Here is a 17,347-nt window from a genome sequence, read left to right as displayed (position 1 = left end):
TATATTTCACAATTTTATTAACATAACTTAAAAAATGTCATTTACAGTGTTCCAGCAAATTACAATGACCTGACGATACAGAAAACATATTTACATGGACTGAGAGGTTAATCCATTGTGCCACACAGTCACAAGCAAAGATCTTACAGTGTACAGAAGACAGAGAATACTTATTTTATTTCTTTTAAATAATGTGAAGAATGATCATGAGTTGGAGGAAAAATACCAGTTGAATGAACAGGATATCTCCAAAATCTCCAACAAAGGAAACCACAAGCAACTGCAGTTTGCTAGTGCAACACGTGTGCACTGTTTCGATATTTATTGTGTACAAACGTACGCCGTCATTTGGTTTGAGATTGTTATCTGTGCGTTTCCCAAAAATCAGACTGCATGTCTCAGTAGGTGATGACAGTAATTATAGTACTTCTGAAAAGCCAGGGCATGGTTTATCCAGCCCCTGCAGGAGCATTCTTACAGTTGTGGCCTGTGCTGCTGACTCAGTATAGGATAAACATAGTACATGCAAAATAACCACAGAGCTCATCCACAGGTGCAGCTAACTCTTGTCAATAAAAACACCTGAACATGTTCCCCTCTGCATATTCATGCTTTCTTTCAGGACATTCATATTATACTTAAGCTTCTCTACTGTGTCTGGTGTCCCCATAAAAAGCTCTGTAACCATGGTTACCCCCACCCCCACCCCAACTGATACATTTACCTTGTAATAAGGGGGTAGCAACACACGGATCCAAGGTGACAGGGTGACTGTGAAAGCGCAGCTCCACAGGAAACCAAACCTATCTATATATCAGTTCAACCACCAGCTAAGTCAAACCAATCAGACATAAGATAGACATACTGGCTCTTCATCCCCCTGTACAGCTCCATCTGCAGAATCTCAACAGGAGACGGATGCAGAATGATTGGAATTGATCTGATGGTTGTGTGGGTAGAGTCATCGTTGGTGTGATGAGGAAAACACTTCCTGCCTGTTAGCAGATGGGATGAGGACGTGTTGCACAGCGAGCTCGGGCGGGCAAACGTGCTAAGAACACGGCATCTCAGATGTTCAGTCTTTAGAGAATGAAGCAGGAACAGGGCACAAACCATCCAGCCAAGTCTCCAGAGCTTTGCCTCAGATGTAGAGAGAACCGTCAGCAGGTCCCACGTAACCGACCCCTATCAGAAGAACATCGATCAAAGTCCAAATACCCAGGCCTCCGAAGCTGAACAGTTTGCCCAGACCCTCTCTCCACTGGCCCAGATAAAACCGATCTGCCCCAAAACCGCCGAGCGTGATGCTAAAGAAGGAGATGAAAGAAAAAAATAGATAAAACAAAAGCCAGACTTGTTATTAAAGCATCCATCCTGACTCAAAAAGAGATTTTTAAAGAATATTTCCAGCATCTTATCACTATTGGTGGCAGGTTTACCTGAGTGCTAATGCCGTTGACCATTTGTAACCTCCAGTCCAATTACAAAATAAACGTTTTAGGAAACGCCTTTTACCTACAGGAGAAAGAAACATAAGGCAGCCTTGATGTTCATAACATCTCCCAAAAGAAATTCGCAAAACCAAAAACACAAGAACATTTCAGAAAGGCAAATTAGCATGACTGAAGACTCATTTCCCTTGAAGCAACAAAATGTAACTTGGCTGAGCAGCAGCGGGCTCTGCAGCCATGAGTGGTAATTAATTCTGCTGGGCTTCAAGTCAATCAGTTGCTTGACCAGAGCTCCGACTGCGTAGTCTCACTCACTGAACTGAAGCGTGGCCAAACAGTGTATATTCCTCATAATCCTCGACTTCTGGAAGCAAAAGTGCTGTTGCTCTAACAAACACACCAAACTTAATTTTCCTCGTTTTATCTGATCTACAGTTCAGTATTATTCTTGAATATGTTGGGCAAGACCAAGCAAGAAGAACAGGTGTTTGTGGTGCAGAGGCACATATCACAACGTTAAGTGTTTCAGTGCTTCTACAATTACTGTGCACTGTATGTACTAGGATGTGTATCAGCAAAATAACTACTGCTTTTCTGTTATTTTCTTCTGCATACATGTTCACCATTTCCCTTTTTTGTTTGAGGCAAAAGGATCCTTTTGTAAACTTTTGTAAAATCTCCCTTCCCAAAATAACTACATCTACAGTGCCTTTGCCTGAGACCTAGTGAGACCTACCTAAACAATGTACGTGGTCTAACACATCACAGGTGGCGTTGTAGCGCTTGCGTGGGCAGGACACTGTCATACAGTTGGTGGAGTTTGAGCAGCGGTACTGGGACGGATCCAGTTGCCAGCAGAACTGACAGATGATGGAGAGAGAGAAGTTGGTTTGCTGTTGTCCTGACCCTCCCTGTAAATACAAAAACATCAAGTCATCACTGTACAACTATTTCCAAACTGAAGCCAGCTGTTTCTTACAATCAGTGCTTCTATCATCGCACTCTATAATTTGTCTTGGAGACTTTTGTCAAGAAACATTAATACAACTCCCAGTTTCATATCTGACATAAATGTAACACCAACAACATGAACTCATGTGCCTTGTTTCCCTTTTTCAATCAATGAGATAATCAACAAGTATAAAACTTCCACCCTTAATCTACCATTATGCAGCACATAATCACAAAATGAACTGCTACTCACTATACAGTGAACCCCTTTTTTGGGTTTACAAGTGAAGTTAGCTGGTTTCCCATAGGTGCAGTTGTACTGGTAATCGCAGTGAATGCAATCAGCTGGCAGGCGACTACACAAACCCCCACTAGGACACTTGGAAGGGTAGCTCTCTTCCTCTGCGGGTGACACTGCAAAAGAGCAAACATACAGTTACGGGAACACTCCAATTTCTAGCTAAAATAATCAATGTAATGTAATAAAGCTTTGATGCATGTTAATTTTTAGACTTTGTGTCTAAGATCATCAAGGGGTGTGACTGCATCTGGTTGAATCTCTTGCCAAACTGGGAAAGACAGTGGGAGGTAAATGACTAACACTCTATCCCCAACAAAAAGGCCATCAAGGAGTCTTTTTTGAGTAAAGCCATTTTCTCCTGATTGCTCCATTAAGGTTGCCTGCTGGCCAGCAAATGAAAATTGTTGTTGCTTTGTTGGAAAGCCTGTAACTCTTGGAGGTCTTGAAAACACAAAAGCAATATTCTCTTTGTTGTGACGGAGGGGAAAAAACGAAAATATTTATTAATATTTATTGTCAGTTGAAAATATATAAACAAAAAATGATCTCAGGACTAAGCTTTGTTTCTCTGTTCTAGTTTGTAATGGAGTCTGGTAGCTATATATTGCAATATCTCTGGTTAAACAATAAGGCTCTTACTCTTCAATTTAATTGTCTATAATGGTCTATGGAACCCTATCCATAATGTTAAGGAAGTTTTTCCTTGCCACTGTCATCTAGTGTTTGCTCATGGTGGGATTTGTTGGGTCTCTCTCTGTAAATACCTATTTTAAAGAGTATGGTCTAGACCTGCTCTATAAGACGCTATATCTAACACAATCTAAGCCTGTCAGTGTCCATTGGGTTACATTGGTTACATGGCAGCAGCTGCTTGCAGTGGCTGGGTACACCATTCTTGCTCAATACTGCACTCATTTGAAAGACTTTTATCCCTATTATTCATTTACACACAAAAACGTGGGGAAATTTAAAAAAAATCTGAGCTATCCCTGAAGGTTTCGAAGGATAATTACAGTATTATATAAAAATACACTAATTGTAGGTTTATTGTTCTGGGCAGAGAGACTATCTTCTGGTAACACCCCTCCTGCGGGGGGGAAATGCTCATATGAGTCATATGCCTGTGTGTATGATTTCAAGTGTTCCAGTCAAAGAAATGTGAGCATGTTGCCAACCAGAGACTTCAGTTACCTACTACATTCAGATTTATGTTGTAATTCTCTACAGTGATGTTCTGAATAATATTATAAGTGTGGATCGCTTTGATGTTGATGTTGTCACAGTGACATGGACCCTGCTAACAGTCAGTGTGATTAATGCTGATTGTTGACTCGTGTTTACCTGCGGATGCAGCAGGGACCACAGGGCTGGTGATGACAGGTCCATGCTGAGCATCTCTCGTGTAGGGGGGCTCCTGGCCAACATGAGGAGAGCTCAGGTACCCTGACAGGAAACCAGAAGTCACACGATCTGAGTCCAACTTGGTCTTCTGCCATGGCCATGGTTAAAATACATTTTATATACAATACAAATTGTGCTGATTGTGGAAATACGTGATGTTGCTAACGTTTGCTGCCCTTCTGTGTAACGAGACTGACACGCCAATAACGCAGTATTAAATATAATTTAGAAATCTAATAAATGTATTAGTAATAAAAGGCTGGTCTTTATTTTAACAAAACATCTAGGACATTGCTTTACCATAACTTTACTGAGGCGTTTACCAGCTTGTGACACTGTTCACAAATTAGCAGCGACAGTTAACTGTTAGCTTTTATATACTGTAAATTAAATACTATGCGGCGTTAATTAACCAAAAAACGCCTAATGTATTAGACAAACAACCAGAAAATCAGAGCTTATTCTTCATTGCTGACTAGTTAGCTACACTAACGTTAATGTTAGCTCGCTAGCTTACCAGTTAATGCTAGGTCAGTGTAAGGAAGCTAACGTCAGGGTACTATAGCGACTGATAGCCTAAACTGAATTTAAGCTAGCCATATACAGGAGCCAAGTTGGTGTAAATCTGTAAACTATCTCCATAAACATACCGTTAACACACTGTAAAACCAGGTCCGTACACAACAGGATAATGATTCCATAGGTTTTGAAGCAGCGTCCTCGGTCCGGTCTCCATATCTGACAGATAGTAGCCATTGTTGCAGCAGAGCAACCAGCAGCTGCGTTCAAGTGATGTAGGAAAATGTGGCTCTTAGCGATCGTCCGCAAATTCTGTGGCTGTTTTACTCAAACTCATCAAACTAAAGCCGTGAAGATGCCATAAGAGAGTATTCAGCTGACATTAATTGTTCATAATATGTAACATTTCGCCTCAACCGGTCGCATGCGTCTCAGATTACGTCTAAATAGTTTGCACAATGGCATTTTTGGGCATCCAGCAAACTAAATATTGTAATTTTAAAAAGCCCTGAGATCTGTACCATATAAACAGTTTAAAGTTTATTATGTTTTTTCTTTAAACAATGCCTAATTTTTGGTCTAACAAAGGTCGCAATGTATTTGACATTTATAAACTAAGAATTTTGTTGGCAATACTTACACAGTGCTCTCTTAAGCACCAGAGCACTTCACCTTCAGAGAAATAAATTTCACTGCCTGACACTGTGGTATGTTCCTGATCTGTTGTTACATGCTGTATGAGGATGAGGCCCTGTATTGCTCATTTAGTAAAGACAATGACTGCCATTCTTGTATCACATCTGCTGTGAAAGAAGGGGACGAAAACGCTCACATTTGGTAGATTTATTTATTTATTGGGTTCTCCGTGGAGACAGACCTTTGAGAAAACAGATCAGTGCCAAATTCACATAACTTTCTTTAGAACACTTTCCCAGAACCATCTTTATACCCAATTTCACATAACATTCTGTACTACACTTTCCCAGTACCACCTTTATGTGTTCCATCTTTCTCCCTTTACTACTCATGTGGCTGTAGCTCTAAGAGTGAGGTATTCAAATGTGAGAGTCTGCTTTGTTCTTTATCAGAACTCCTCCTCTGCGTTTCGACAGCGGGATTGTTTGAGCAGGGTCAAGCGAGCCAGCACCTCGGCCACCGACAGCTCTCCGTGGACTTTGTTGTCCCTCGTGCGCACATTGACGCTGTTAGTCATCTTCTCCTTCTCTCCGACCACTGCCAAGACACGAGAGGACACAACAGCTTGACATGGGCCAAGTCATACCACAGACTCACACACAGCTATCCTAACACATTCCCCAGTTTGTTCTGCTGAATTCAACAACTGTGGGTGGTTAGCCAGCTTGGAGGTCCATTTGCTTTTATTCAACCAATTAAGATTCTTTAATTTGACTCACCAAGATTCTAATGGTGACTCTACTGACAAACCCACAGTTAAACTGAGCCAGGTTTTCCTCATTCACTACAAATCACATATACTTTACATAAACCATTGTATTTTGCACATTACAGTTGTAACTGCAGTCTTTTTTTGCCATCTCCAGAAGTTCTCCGATGACACAGCCATTGTTGGGTGTGTCTCTCAGTGGAACGATCTGGAGTACAGGGAGGTCATCACTAACTTTGTCGACTGGTGTGGTAAGAACAATGTGCACATCAACCCCAGCGAGACGAAGGAGGTGGTGATTGACTTCAGCAGAAAGTCACTTCTCACTGCACCGGTGAACATCCAGGGTTTGGACATTGAGATTGTGGAGGAGTACAAATACCTGGATGTTTACCTCAACAATAAACTAGACTGGTCTCACAACACCAATGCCCTGTACAAGAAGGGCCAGAGTCGTCTCCACCTGCTGAAAAGACTGAGGTCCTTCAGAGTGTGCAGGTCACTGCTAAGGGCTTTTTATGACTCGGTGGTCTGCCGGAGCAGTGGATGCTCAGAGAGAGAGACAGGAAGAGACTGAATAAGCTGGTCAGATGTGCCGGCTCTGTCCTGGACTGCTCTCTGGACTCCATTGAGGAGGTGGGTGAGAGGAGGATGTTGGCCAAGCTGACATCCATCATGGAAAACCCCTCCCACCCCCTGCATGAGACTGTGGGTCACCTGAGCAGCTCCTTCAGTAACAGACTGCTGCATCTGTGGTGCAAGAAGGAGCGCTACCACAGGCCATTTATTCCAACAGCCATCAGACTGTACAACACCAGTCTGACCCAACAATAAACCTTCATTCTGGTCACTTCATTTGCACATACTTTTTCATCTACCTCACTGATTATCACCATTTTCCTATATTACAAACTGCACATATATGTTTATTACAGAGTTTTTGTAATGCTGATTGCTGCACTTTTTTTTTTTACCCTTCTGTGCCTTTTTAATATTATATTATATTTTTTATCTTTTCTTTTCCTATTTTTGTCACTCTTGTTTCTTGCTGCTGTAACATGTAAATTTCCCACAAGTGGGATAAATAAAGTCTATCTTATCTTATCTTATCTTATCTTAACCATAGATATTGTGTGATATGCACCTTAACCATTAGGCCCCGCAGATGGATTTTTAAATGACGAAGGGCTTCCAAATCAACAATTATGTAACTGTAATAAACTAAAAGCAGATATGATCACATGTTGTTTCACATCACAATAAAAACCTTGAAAGGCATGGAAAAAAATAAGGGTTAAAGCAGCTGAGATGATTGAGTAGTCTTTAAATCAAAATTGGCTCATCCTCACTGATGCTGTCTTACTAAACCTTAAGTCTCTGTGGTGCTTGATAGTGATTAAATATAAACCATTTATAGTGAGTGGATTGCCCAATCAGCATTTCAAGGGAAAAAAGGATTTTAACAGTTTTATATGTATAATACAGTAATACTGTGGTATATTAAAATAACCTGTGAATGTTGTGGGTGTGTAAATGTACTTTTGAAGTGATTGCAGGGGACTCTGAGAGCAGTGAAAAGGTGGTGAAAACGCTCTCCAATCAGTGGTCAGCATTTACACAGAGCAGCATTTTTTCTCACCGAGAATGAAGTTATACTGGGCCAACTGCGCGTTTCGGATTTTCTTGTTTAGAAGACAGCCAGAGTCCAGGTCAGCATCCGCCATGAAACCAGCTTCTGTAAACTGCTTACACACCTGAAAGGTAGAAATACCATTCGTTGATGTACGTCTCGTGAGCATAATGCAATTTTGGACTCAGCATATAATCATTGTCTGCATTCATATATATATATATACTTAAACGTGGTCAAGATGGGGAAGCTGAAGACATACCTTCTTGGCGTAATCCTCGCAGGAAGGGTTGACAGGCACTAACATCACCTGACGTGGAGAAACCCACAGAGGCCTGGTGGAGGGACAGATCAGATCATATCAGCATTATGGATTATGGTTAATTTAGTTGGTTTTTTTTTACTGTAATAATATGTTTTAATTTAAACTCTCAAATGCTCGAACAGCCACAAAACACATCACCATTTCCCTGCATAGTTCTCTGTGAGAATGGCAATCATCCTCTCCACTGAGCCCAGGATGGCACGATGGATGATGACTGGTCGGCCTCTGTCATCCCCATCCTTCCTGTAAGACATCAGACATCAGAAAGAATATTAAGGACTCTGTTGTCAAATAATAGATAGTAAAACAATTGTGCAATGTTTCACCATTGACATTGCATAGTACATTCTACTTGTATCTACCTACTGGCTCTAAATTTGATTGTCTGCCCCTTACCAGTCAATATCTACCTGTTTTGATCTTTTGCACCCCCTACCCCTTCCATATGTAACACTGTGCTGATTAGACTAATGCACAAACCATACGTACTGCCTGCTGTCTGTTGCTGTATATGATGCACATTGTTTTCCCATGCTGGGTTTACAAATTGAAGTTCCTGGTGAGATGATAAATGAACCCTGTCACCTGCTCAATGAGTTCAAATTTGCATACAACTCTTCACCTCTTAAGCACACAGCTCTGAGGAACACAGCGCATAAGACGAGACGTCTTATTCACGGGGGGATTAACATGTAATCCTTGGTGCAGTAAAGCATACAGACTCAGCAGTGTGTCAATGTTTTGATTGTGTGACTCACCCCACAAAGGTCAGGTTGAAGCGGATAGGCAGCTGGAAGTCCAGCTGAATGGTTGCACACTGGTGGTAACGTCCAATTGCATCTTTGATCTTAATGTCAATCTGCAACAGCACAGAAAGAATTACAGCTCTTTCCAGGCCTGGGGGAATTAAATAGATTCTGCGTTTGGCAGGAAAATATCAAAAAAAAAAAAAAAAACACTCTGACCTTGGGTCCATAAAAAGCTCCGTCTCCAGGGTTGAGTTTCCATGGCTCCCCAAACTCATTCAGGCTGTTCTCCAGTTGCTGTCAAACATGAGGCAGGGGTTAACATAGAATTTAAATCTAAACAATGAAAAGCTATTACTGCGAAACAGGCCAGGTTGTACTTAAGTACACAATTAAATTCCAGACACACAGTTCAGTCTGTACTTTGCACTGCCTAAAGCTACGATTTATGTTTTAAGTGGTTCCCTTATGCAACTTAGTACTGGACAAAATGAATAGTGGAAATCAAGCCAAACAAATGAGCAATGTCTTTATTGACAGCACACCACCAACAGAACTTCACCATGACTCACAGATCTGATACTACTGTATAATCACACAGCAGGAAACCCAACTCTTTCATCCACAGTGCCAAGTCATTTATTTGCTAAGAACTAAGGTGTGACAAAGTTCCTGTCATTCATACTTAGAAGACAAATTCAGATGTACATTGTAGCTGAAGATTTATTTAGAAAGCAGCAGGTAACTAGAGTTCATTTTCCACCATAAAACAATGCATTAAACAGTTTACCTTCTCAGCTTGGTTCCACACAGCAATATCACCCAGATACTTTTCTGGACGGGTGGAGAGGTGAAGCTGGAAGGAGAAGCCAAACACATCGTAAACACAGCGGAGGAAGTCCAGACAGCCCTTCATCTCTGTCTCAATCTGTAGCCAAAAAGAAAAAAAGAAAGAAAGAAAGATGATTCAGAATTTAGGAAATGACTCGTAATAAATTGGTACTTGTTTTTCCAAAATGTTTTTCAAAGAACCTAAAAATTGTCTTTTATTGTCCCAAAAGAATGTCAAAAACTCCTGGTGTGGTCACCTGGTCCATAGTGCAGAAAATGTGAGCGTCATCCTGCTGGAAGCGCCGCACTCTGGTCAGCCCAGTTAGTGTTCCCGACAGCTCGTTCCTGTGGAGGACCCCGAAATCTGCCAACCTCAGAGGGAGCTCCCTCCACGAGCGAGGCCTGTGACTGTACATCAGACTAAGGGATAACCAGAAAGAGGGAAATTCACATGCATAGAACATTCTATATGTTGTTGTATTTGCAGCATTTTGAGAAAAACTTTGAGTATTTCTTCTCTTAGCGCCCTAAATTTACCAGTGCCCGGGGCAGTTCATTGGCTTGAGAGCAAAGATGTCATCTTCCACGGGGAAGGAGAACATGTTTTCACTGTAGTGTTGCCAGTGGCCAGATGTCTCCCACAGTTTGCTGTTATAGATGTTGGGGGAGGCTACTTCCTGAAAGCCTCTTCTCCAGTACTCATCCTAGAAAAACAACAAAACCACATAAACAAGCTAAATCACGCCAGTTGGACAGCACAGGTAGTTCGAGCCAAGCTGAATCATGACTTCTGGCACACAACCTGGAGCTACTGCAATGGAAAACGGAACCTGTGGGCTTTATTTATCCATTTGTCGTCTTTAAGCAAAGCATTTAACATCCAGTTGAGCTGTTTAGCAGCCAACAGTAGAAGACTGGTGTAAATGGAAAGAATTCAGCTGTGAATATGTGCGACTGTGAATATGAAACAGGAAGGTGCTGAAAAAGATCATGCATGCTCAGTCAGCTTTTCCTGAATTAATATGATTTAGCAAGAGAAGAGAAGAAGAGGAGATAAAAACCCCCGAATCTCATGTGCTGAATGACAACAAGCTGCATTTACTGCAACAGTTACTGCCACTGCAGTCATTAGAAGCCAGCCTAAAAAGAGATTACCCTACACGGTGAGTTCTTCACCATCAAACGTTTTAGTGATAGACAGAGTCATTGATGGAAATGCATAGCGTGCTGGTCTTTTTTTTTTTTTTTTTTTCCTTTTACACACTGATAACAGACTGAAGTGACGTGATAATGATCTTACACCATTTCCGTGTAATGTATGTGAGGTCTTCTTGGCTTTGTCCGGTGTGTTGGTGTGTGCTGTGAAAGTCGTCAAGATGTCAACACTTCTCTGCAAATACGTCACGGAGACAAGTTCCTGTACAGTCACTGAACTTGGCACAGGAGTTCAAATTACTCTGAAATTTAAAGTTTGCTCAACTTTGGATAAGAATGCAGTCTGCTCATGACTGAGAACTTCTGCATGACCTGATTATCAGCAGGACGCATGACATGTCACCTTTATGAAGACTGGTGTGCTGCTGACAGGCTCATTAGGACCACAGTCTGAAAATCTTGACATTTTTGAGTTCTGACATTTCTGACTTCACAATGTTGAGTATGTCATGCCTTTGGTGTTTGACTAAAGAAAAAAAAAAAACAACACCTCTGGAAAGCTCAGGCCATAATTCTGACCATGTGCAGCAGTCAGGACTGGGCCAAGCCTTTCTGTAGCTATGAACAGTATTTAAACTCACCGAGCTGAACTAAACTATTCAGGTCACTGTTATGCTCGCAGCTTATCTTTGAGCTCCTTGGTGATTGCATGTTTTGAAGAAGTTAGCCATCTGCATGTCAATGAGCTGGCAATCACTACAAGTACACTGGAAATGTTAAGCACGGTCTGAACCTCACGGACATCTCTTTTTCTTTTTTCAAACTATACTAACACTATAAAGAGGGTAGTGAATAGTTCAGTTTGTGGATTAAAATGTAGTTTAAAATAAAGTGGTGTTCAGTGACTTTCTCAGTGAAGATGTAGTGGAGAAATAAGCAGTATAAAATGATTGCAAAACAGTCAAGTCATGTAATGACTAATGAAAACATATCACAAAAAATACATATATCATTCAGGATCACTGAAAATAAAGTTTGCCACGTTGAAAACAATTTGAAAACAACATATTAAACAGACCACCTGTCTAGCATACTGTGGGATGTGAGACAATAGCCAATGATGATCAAAGTCTTCACTTCAGATTCTCCTTCATATCTCTTTAGCTGTGCTTTCTCATTTTGGCTATTGTGATATGATAATACATGCACATGATTATTAATATATGGATTTTAGTTGCAGTGAAGATTTAACACCAAAAAAAAAAAAAACTTTTAAAGAAGGAGGTGGGGGTGGTGGTGGTGGTGGGGGGGGTTCATTATCTGAAGGCCTCTTAAGCTTATATTTGCAGCCACAGTTGCACTCTCTATCTGAAATATAACTGAATGTACTGGAAATAAAATAGGCATTTGGCCAACACTCCTACCCTTATGAACTCAGTGAGCGTGTTGTAGATGTGGGCTCCACGGGGCATGAAGAAACAACTGCCAGGGCTGAGATCATGGAAGAAGAACAACTCTTGATCCTGTGAAACAGAAAAAGACTTTTTTTAATGACTTCACAGATCCTTATTGTCTGCAGGGGAGAACCTGAAAGAAACTCGTCCATGCTCAGCAGGGAGTGATCCAATCATCACAAGGCAGTGAAATGGTGTGAAAAAGTGACATGTTTTCTTGTGCCCTGGTAGCTGGAGAGCAGGACATAGGGTTTCTGTGCAAGGTTGTGAAGACAGATCTCACTCAATTTCCCATAAAAAAAACACTCATAAAAAGCATTTGTGAAAAGCCTGTCTTAACTGAACCAAATCTGGACTAATTTGTTACCCCATAGCCAATGAGATCACACTAAGTCAAGTCACAACTTTCAAACACAGACCTGACAAATCAATTTCATCAAAGAAAGTGGACGTGTAAAAAACAAAACTGAGAGCAGCGCACATTAAATATACAACATTAGGAAGAGATTATTACAGCAAAAACAAATAAAACCGCTGCATTAAACAAAGTAAAAGTGAACTTGTGACAGCATGTTGTAGACCAGCAGAAAGCTCAGACTTTTAGCTCAGTCTATTGTTGTGCTCTGCTATTAATCATGAAACTGTGAGTTCAAATCCCATGTGAGTAATGTGAACTTTGTAAAATAAGTGCTGAAAATTCATGTTTACATGTGGATGTATAAGATGTAACATATCACCAGGGACCAAGCCATGTCATTTATTCTATGGCAAGCAAATAATTTTCTAGAAACTTAAGTATCCATCAGCTAAAAGTTAGATTATGTTACTTGGTTTGTACAAGTGACATAACTACCTCTATATGAATATGAATATGGAAGAAAAAAAAATCAGACTGGCTGCCTCCCTTCTTTGTCTTTTAACAAGTGGATTTTTGGGTTTCTGTGATTTTATTTAAAACTCAAATGGTGTGACCACCATATTTTAAGAGTGCAGTAAGAGAAGCCTATGTGAAAAGGAGATAAATAATTTGACATGAACTGGAAACTGACTGATATTCACAGTGCTGCAGAAAGAGGAACCTTCATGTAGGAAGACAGCGTTTCTGTCTGACAGGAAACACTGGTTACGACTGAGATGAAGCCAAGTCTTAAAACTAACCCGACCAGGACCATGCTGGCCTGGACGGACAGGTTTCCATGGTAACTTAGTTTTGATTTACTTAAACCTCCATTGTGAAACAGAATTTCTTGAAAATGAGCATAAAATTACTGAAATGAGCCTGATTCCACGGGTAATTTTGCTTCATCAAACACCAGTTCAAAGGTAATTTTTACATTCACAGAACACTGCTTTTATTGCCTCTAAACACATGTCCAAAGTAATGAGGTATGACATGTTTGCTCAAATTTGTTAAACTGATACAACCAGATTCCTGCTGGTGCAACTGATGGGATTTTTTTTTCCACTTCGGTGCTGTTGGGTATTAGTGCATTATTGCATCTAGAGGTTTTCTAAATATTGTGCTTCCACGATGCAGAGTGCAAATGAAAAAGGTCGTTTTGGGATCATGCCACAGAGCACCATCTTTAAAACAACATGCCACTTTTGTCACCTCCCTCCAACTGGCTTTGACAGCAATATCCTGACTCTCGCATTTAATATGGAACTGTGTTGTAATCAGTGCTGATTGAGGTGCTGCCGTCTGTGTCTCCCATGCTGGGAAACCAGCTGGGGCCCTCAGATGACTCACAGTTGTCTTGAGAGTGCGAATACAAAGACACGCAGTGCCCTCAGCTGGTGTAAAGCAGCAACAGACAGATTTCACACACAACAACACAGTCACACTGGGGAGGTAATTTTGCTGTGCTGAACCATTTTGGGAAGAAAAATATTTTGTTTCTATGCTGTTCCATGTATATTTACAGTTCATGTCTAGAGACTGTGTTCTTGGCTCAGGTTCGTTTCAGGGTTTTCCCACATCTATAAAACCACAATCCTAGACTCTCATGAGGAAAAACTCCTGCAAAAGCCTCAAAGGAGATGTGCCAGCCATCACATTATACAATTCTGAATCAAAATCCACTTTGTACTGCGTTTCGGTCTCTGGTTTTAGGACCAAGCCAGCTGGGTGGGCTTGAACGCGACTGCCTACAGTGACTCACTTTGCCAATCTTGCGATGGTCTCTATTCTTGGCCTCCTCCTGAAAACGTTCCCATTCCTTCAGCATCTTTGAGTCTGGGAAGGAAATCCCATAGATCCTCTGTAGTGTTTCCATGTCGGAGCGACCCTCCCAGTAGGTGGAAGAGTTCTGATGGCAAAGGCAGAAAAAGAGTTGAATATTAACATTTTTTTACACAAGCAGGCACAGAAATGATAAAAATTAAAACGAGACCCTGTGTGTTTTATTCCACATGCCTTGTAGATCTTCATGGCCTTGATCTTGCCGGTATGTCTGACATGGGGACCTCTGCACAGGTCAATCAAGGGTCCACATCTAAGCAGGATTCATAAGTTACACAACAGTTAGCTTTGAAATGTGCCAAAAAAAAATCTTCTTACAATAAATAGATCGATTTAGAATTTCTTCTTTTTTTTCTTATGACGAACTAACCTGTAGACTGTCGTAGTGGGGGTGGTGACTTTCTCATTCAGAATGCGGCACTTGAATTTGTTGTACTGAAAGATAAGTTGGGTAAATTAGTGGTTATCCTGGGCAGAAAGAATATTTCCCACACACGCAATGTTGTTTGTCTTGATTTAAATTCCAAATTGCCAAATTCCATGCATGCAAACAGTGGTAATAAGAGGTTATAAAACTACCCCTATCAGTTCATGGCTAGAGAATATTTTTCACATCACTGAAAACAGCTCAAGCAGGAAAGGACAATGGCGCCTCATGGTTTTCCTGTTTAACATTTTCAGAACTGGACAGTTAATTCTTCAGATAAGCCAAGAATACTCATCTGAGAGCGGACATGAGCGCTCGCTTGTCTTTCGCTCACCTTAAACATCTTCAGCAGTGTCTCCTTGCTGATCTCAAGCCTCTCAAAGGGCTGTTTTTCCTTCACCACAGCCTTACACAAAGTCTCCAAGTCCCCAAACTCAGTACTAGACACACCCCTGGAAACAGCAAACATGTTCCAATCATTACAAGTGCTCATGGTCAATGTTATTCCGACCACTTGTCAGAGCACCATAGACCATGATGTTTCTGTAATAACCTAATTGCGTTTGACACCATGATCCTGTGTCAGTAAGTTTTTAAGCAACAGTTTCTCTTTAGCCCAACAAAACAAATATGAAAATCCAGCCAGAGCAGAAAAGACATTTGACAGTGAAAATTTTTGCTCACTTCTGTCCATCCAAGAACATGTCATAGTAGAAGCCGTTCTCTATTGGGGGACCATAACATAAGCAACCTCCATAGAAACGCTCCATTGCCTCCCCCAGGATGTGAGCACTGGAGTGCCAGTAAACCTAGGATGCAAGATGAAGGTGTATAGATTAGCTCTTTAAAAAAGAACTAGGTTTATACGTATTAATTCAAGTCTGTTGCTAGGACACTGTAGCTTAGACTGAATGCAAAAATATATTTATTGCAGTACCACAGAATACATCCACCACTAGCAATGTATTTTAAATATTTTGTATTAACTAATCTAAATGCTCTATGTACTCACAGCCTGAGCATCCTCATTGTCAAAGCGCAAGATTTCAAGAGAGCAGTCCCGCTCGAGAGGTCTGTCCAGGTCCCAGAGCTCCCCATTCACCCGAGAAATCACAGCATTGTCAGCCAGGCCTTGGCTGTAAGATCAAGTGAAAGATAGTTGCCTCAGCAATTCTGTGTCCAGATTTAACGGAGTGATTTCTATCAGTATAATGAAAAAGGAAGATTGAAAACAACAACAAAACAATATTGCAGGGGGAGATCGTTACTGGGGAATATAAGAGCATCAAGTCTTTATAGACTAAGAATTAATATTACTAGCAGCTAATGACTGAACATTAGAAGATCACAGCCAGTTGTCTGAGTACCAACCTGATACCACAAGCAAGCTGGTACGGTGTTGTGACCCAAGCCTTGCCCGCCACCTTTTGCCCATCTGGCAGCTCCACAGTAATGGGCTTGCTGTCCGCAGCTTTCTTTGCAAGCAGGGCATCACTCTCCCTCTTCAGCTCCTCATAGAGGCTGAGGCGCTCTGCAATGTATCCAGGCCAGGGCTTCTGCTACAGTGAAAAAAAAACAAAGTTAAAGAATGGATTATGAAAAGTTGGAACAACAGACAAAATATTTTTTCAATTTTTTGAGAGGAACTGAAATGTGACAAGTAATGTTGCTGTTGGTATAAATGAGTGAAAAGACAATCACCTCTTTCACGCCTCCATCTCCCTGTCCCTTATCCTGCTTTTTCTCCTTCTTGTTCCTGTCACCTGGTTTGGTATCCGGGGTTGCAACCTGTTAACAAAACACACAGTCTTACAATAAGCTCTTGTCACCATTTCCTCCTGAATCACATTATGAACCTGTTATTAATGTCAGTGAACGTGCTCAGTATTCAAAGTGTGCACGCACGGGGACAGTGAGTAGGACTGCTATTTCTGGAAATGTGGTGGTATAGTTTGTCATTTGGCTTCACTACACAGAGGCCCGTTACTCACAACGGTGGATCATTACTACAACTACTCACTCCCTCATCATATCACAAATAGTAGACATTTAAACTGGGTGACATTTACTGTCCCAGTCTGTTATTACCTTATTATCGGCTCGGTTGTTTATCTGCTGCTCTTTGCTGGTGTTTTTCTCCGGAGCTTTGCCACACTTCGCTCCTTGCTGTCTCTTCCCCTGCGTCTCCTCCAGCTCCAGCTCCGCCTGCAGACCCCGCCGGAGGTGCAGCAGCCGGTACCTGAGCTTCTCATTCTCGGTCCGCAGGTTCTCTAACTCCGGGGTGATAACCGCAACACCGGTGGCGTCCAGACCCCGGCTTAGTCCATCCCGAAGAGTTGAGATTTCCCTGGTGAGAACTCGAATTTGCTCCTCCTGGGCGGCCAAACGTGCAGCCAAGCACTCCGCCATCTTTAAATGACCACCATAGCCACAATGACAGCTAACTTCCGGTGAGGGTTTGTTGAAAATAAAAGCCCCAATGACCGAGAATTTAAACAGCTACATAAAA

The 17,347-nt window shown here is 41.4% G+C and overlaps 2 protein-coding genes across 3 annotated transcripts; both read right to left on the bottom strand.

Annotated features, from left to right (window-relative positions):
- On the bottom strand, positions 1-4,913 carry tm2d3 (TM2 domain containing 3). Its single transcript, XM_018697434.2, has 6 exons — positions 4,755-4,913; positions 4,045-4,146; positions 2,656-2,816; positions 2,188-2,362; positions 1,440-1,515; positions 1-1,307 (listed from the first exon to the last, which is right to left on the bottom strand). The coding sequence occupies exons 1-6, from the start codon at positions 4,858-4,860 to the stop codon at positions 1,142-1,144; spliced, it is 786 nt and encodes a 261-aa protein (XP_018552950.1). The 5' UTR covers positions 4,861-4,913; the 3' UTR covers positions 1-1,141.
- Positions 4,914-5,456: 543 nt separating this feature from the next.
- tars3 (threonyl-tRNA synthetase 3) lies at positions 5,457-17,283 on the bottom strand. Of its 2 annotated transcripts, none has more exons than XM_018697495.1 (19): positions 16,927-17,283; positions 16,540-16,626; positions 16,210-16,397; positions 15,851-15,974; positions 15,523-15,647; positions 15,173-15,290; positions 14,782-14,846; positions 14,586-14,664; positions 14,332-14,478; positions 12,140-12,238; positions 10,098-10,264; positions 9,818-9,980; positions 9,520-9,657; positions 8,949-9,026; positions 8,742-8,842; positions 8,122-8,226; positions 7,921-7,993; positions 7,668-7,782; positions 5,457-5,856 (listed from the first exon to the last, which is right to left on the bottom strand). In XM_018697495.1, the coding sequence occupies exons 1-19, from the start codon at positions 17,245-17,247 to the stop codon at positions 5,708-5,710; spliced, it is 2,442 nt and encodes an 813-aa protein (XP_018553011.1). In that variant the 5' UTR covers positions 17,248-17,283; the 3' UTR covers positions 5,457-5,707. The 2 variants fall into 2 exon arrangements, with proteins under 2 accessions (XP_018553011.1, XP_018553012.1); XM_018697496.1 differs by having other exon boundaries at positions 16,210-16,394.
- Between the last annotated feature and the right edge of the window lie 64 nt (positions 17,284-17,347).

The sequence above is a fragment of the Lates calcarifer genome, linkage group LG2 (genome assembly GCF_001640805.2).
Source record: "Lates calcarifer isolate ASB-BC8 linkage group LG2, TLL_Latcal_v3, whole genome shotgun sequence".
NCBI lineage: Eukaryota > Metazoa > Chordata > Actinopteri > Centropomidae > Lates > Lates calcarifer.
Note: the sequence above shows the minus strand (reverse complement) of the source record. Positions and strands in the feature narration are given on the sequence as shown.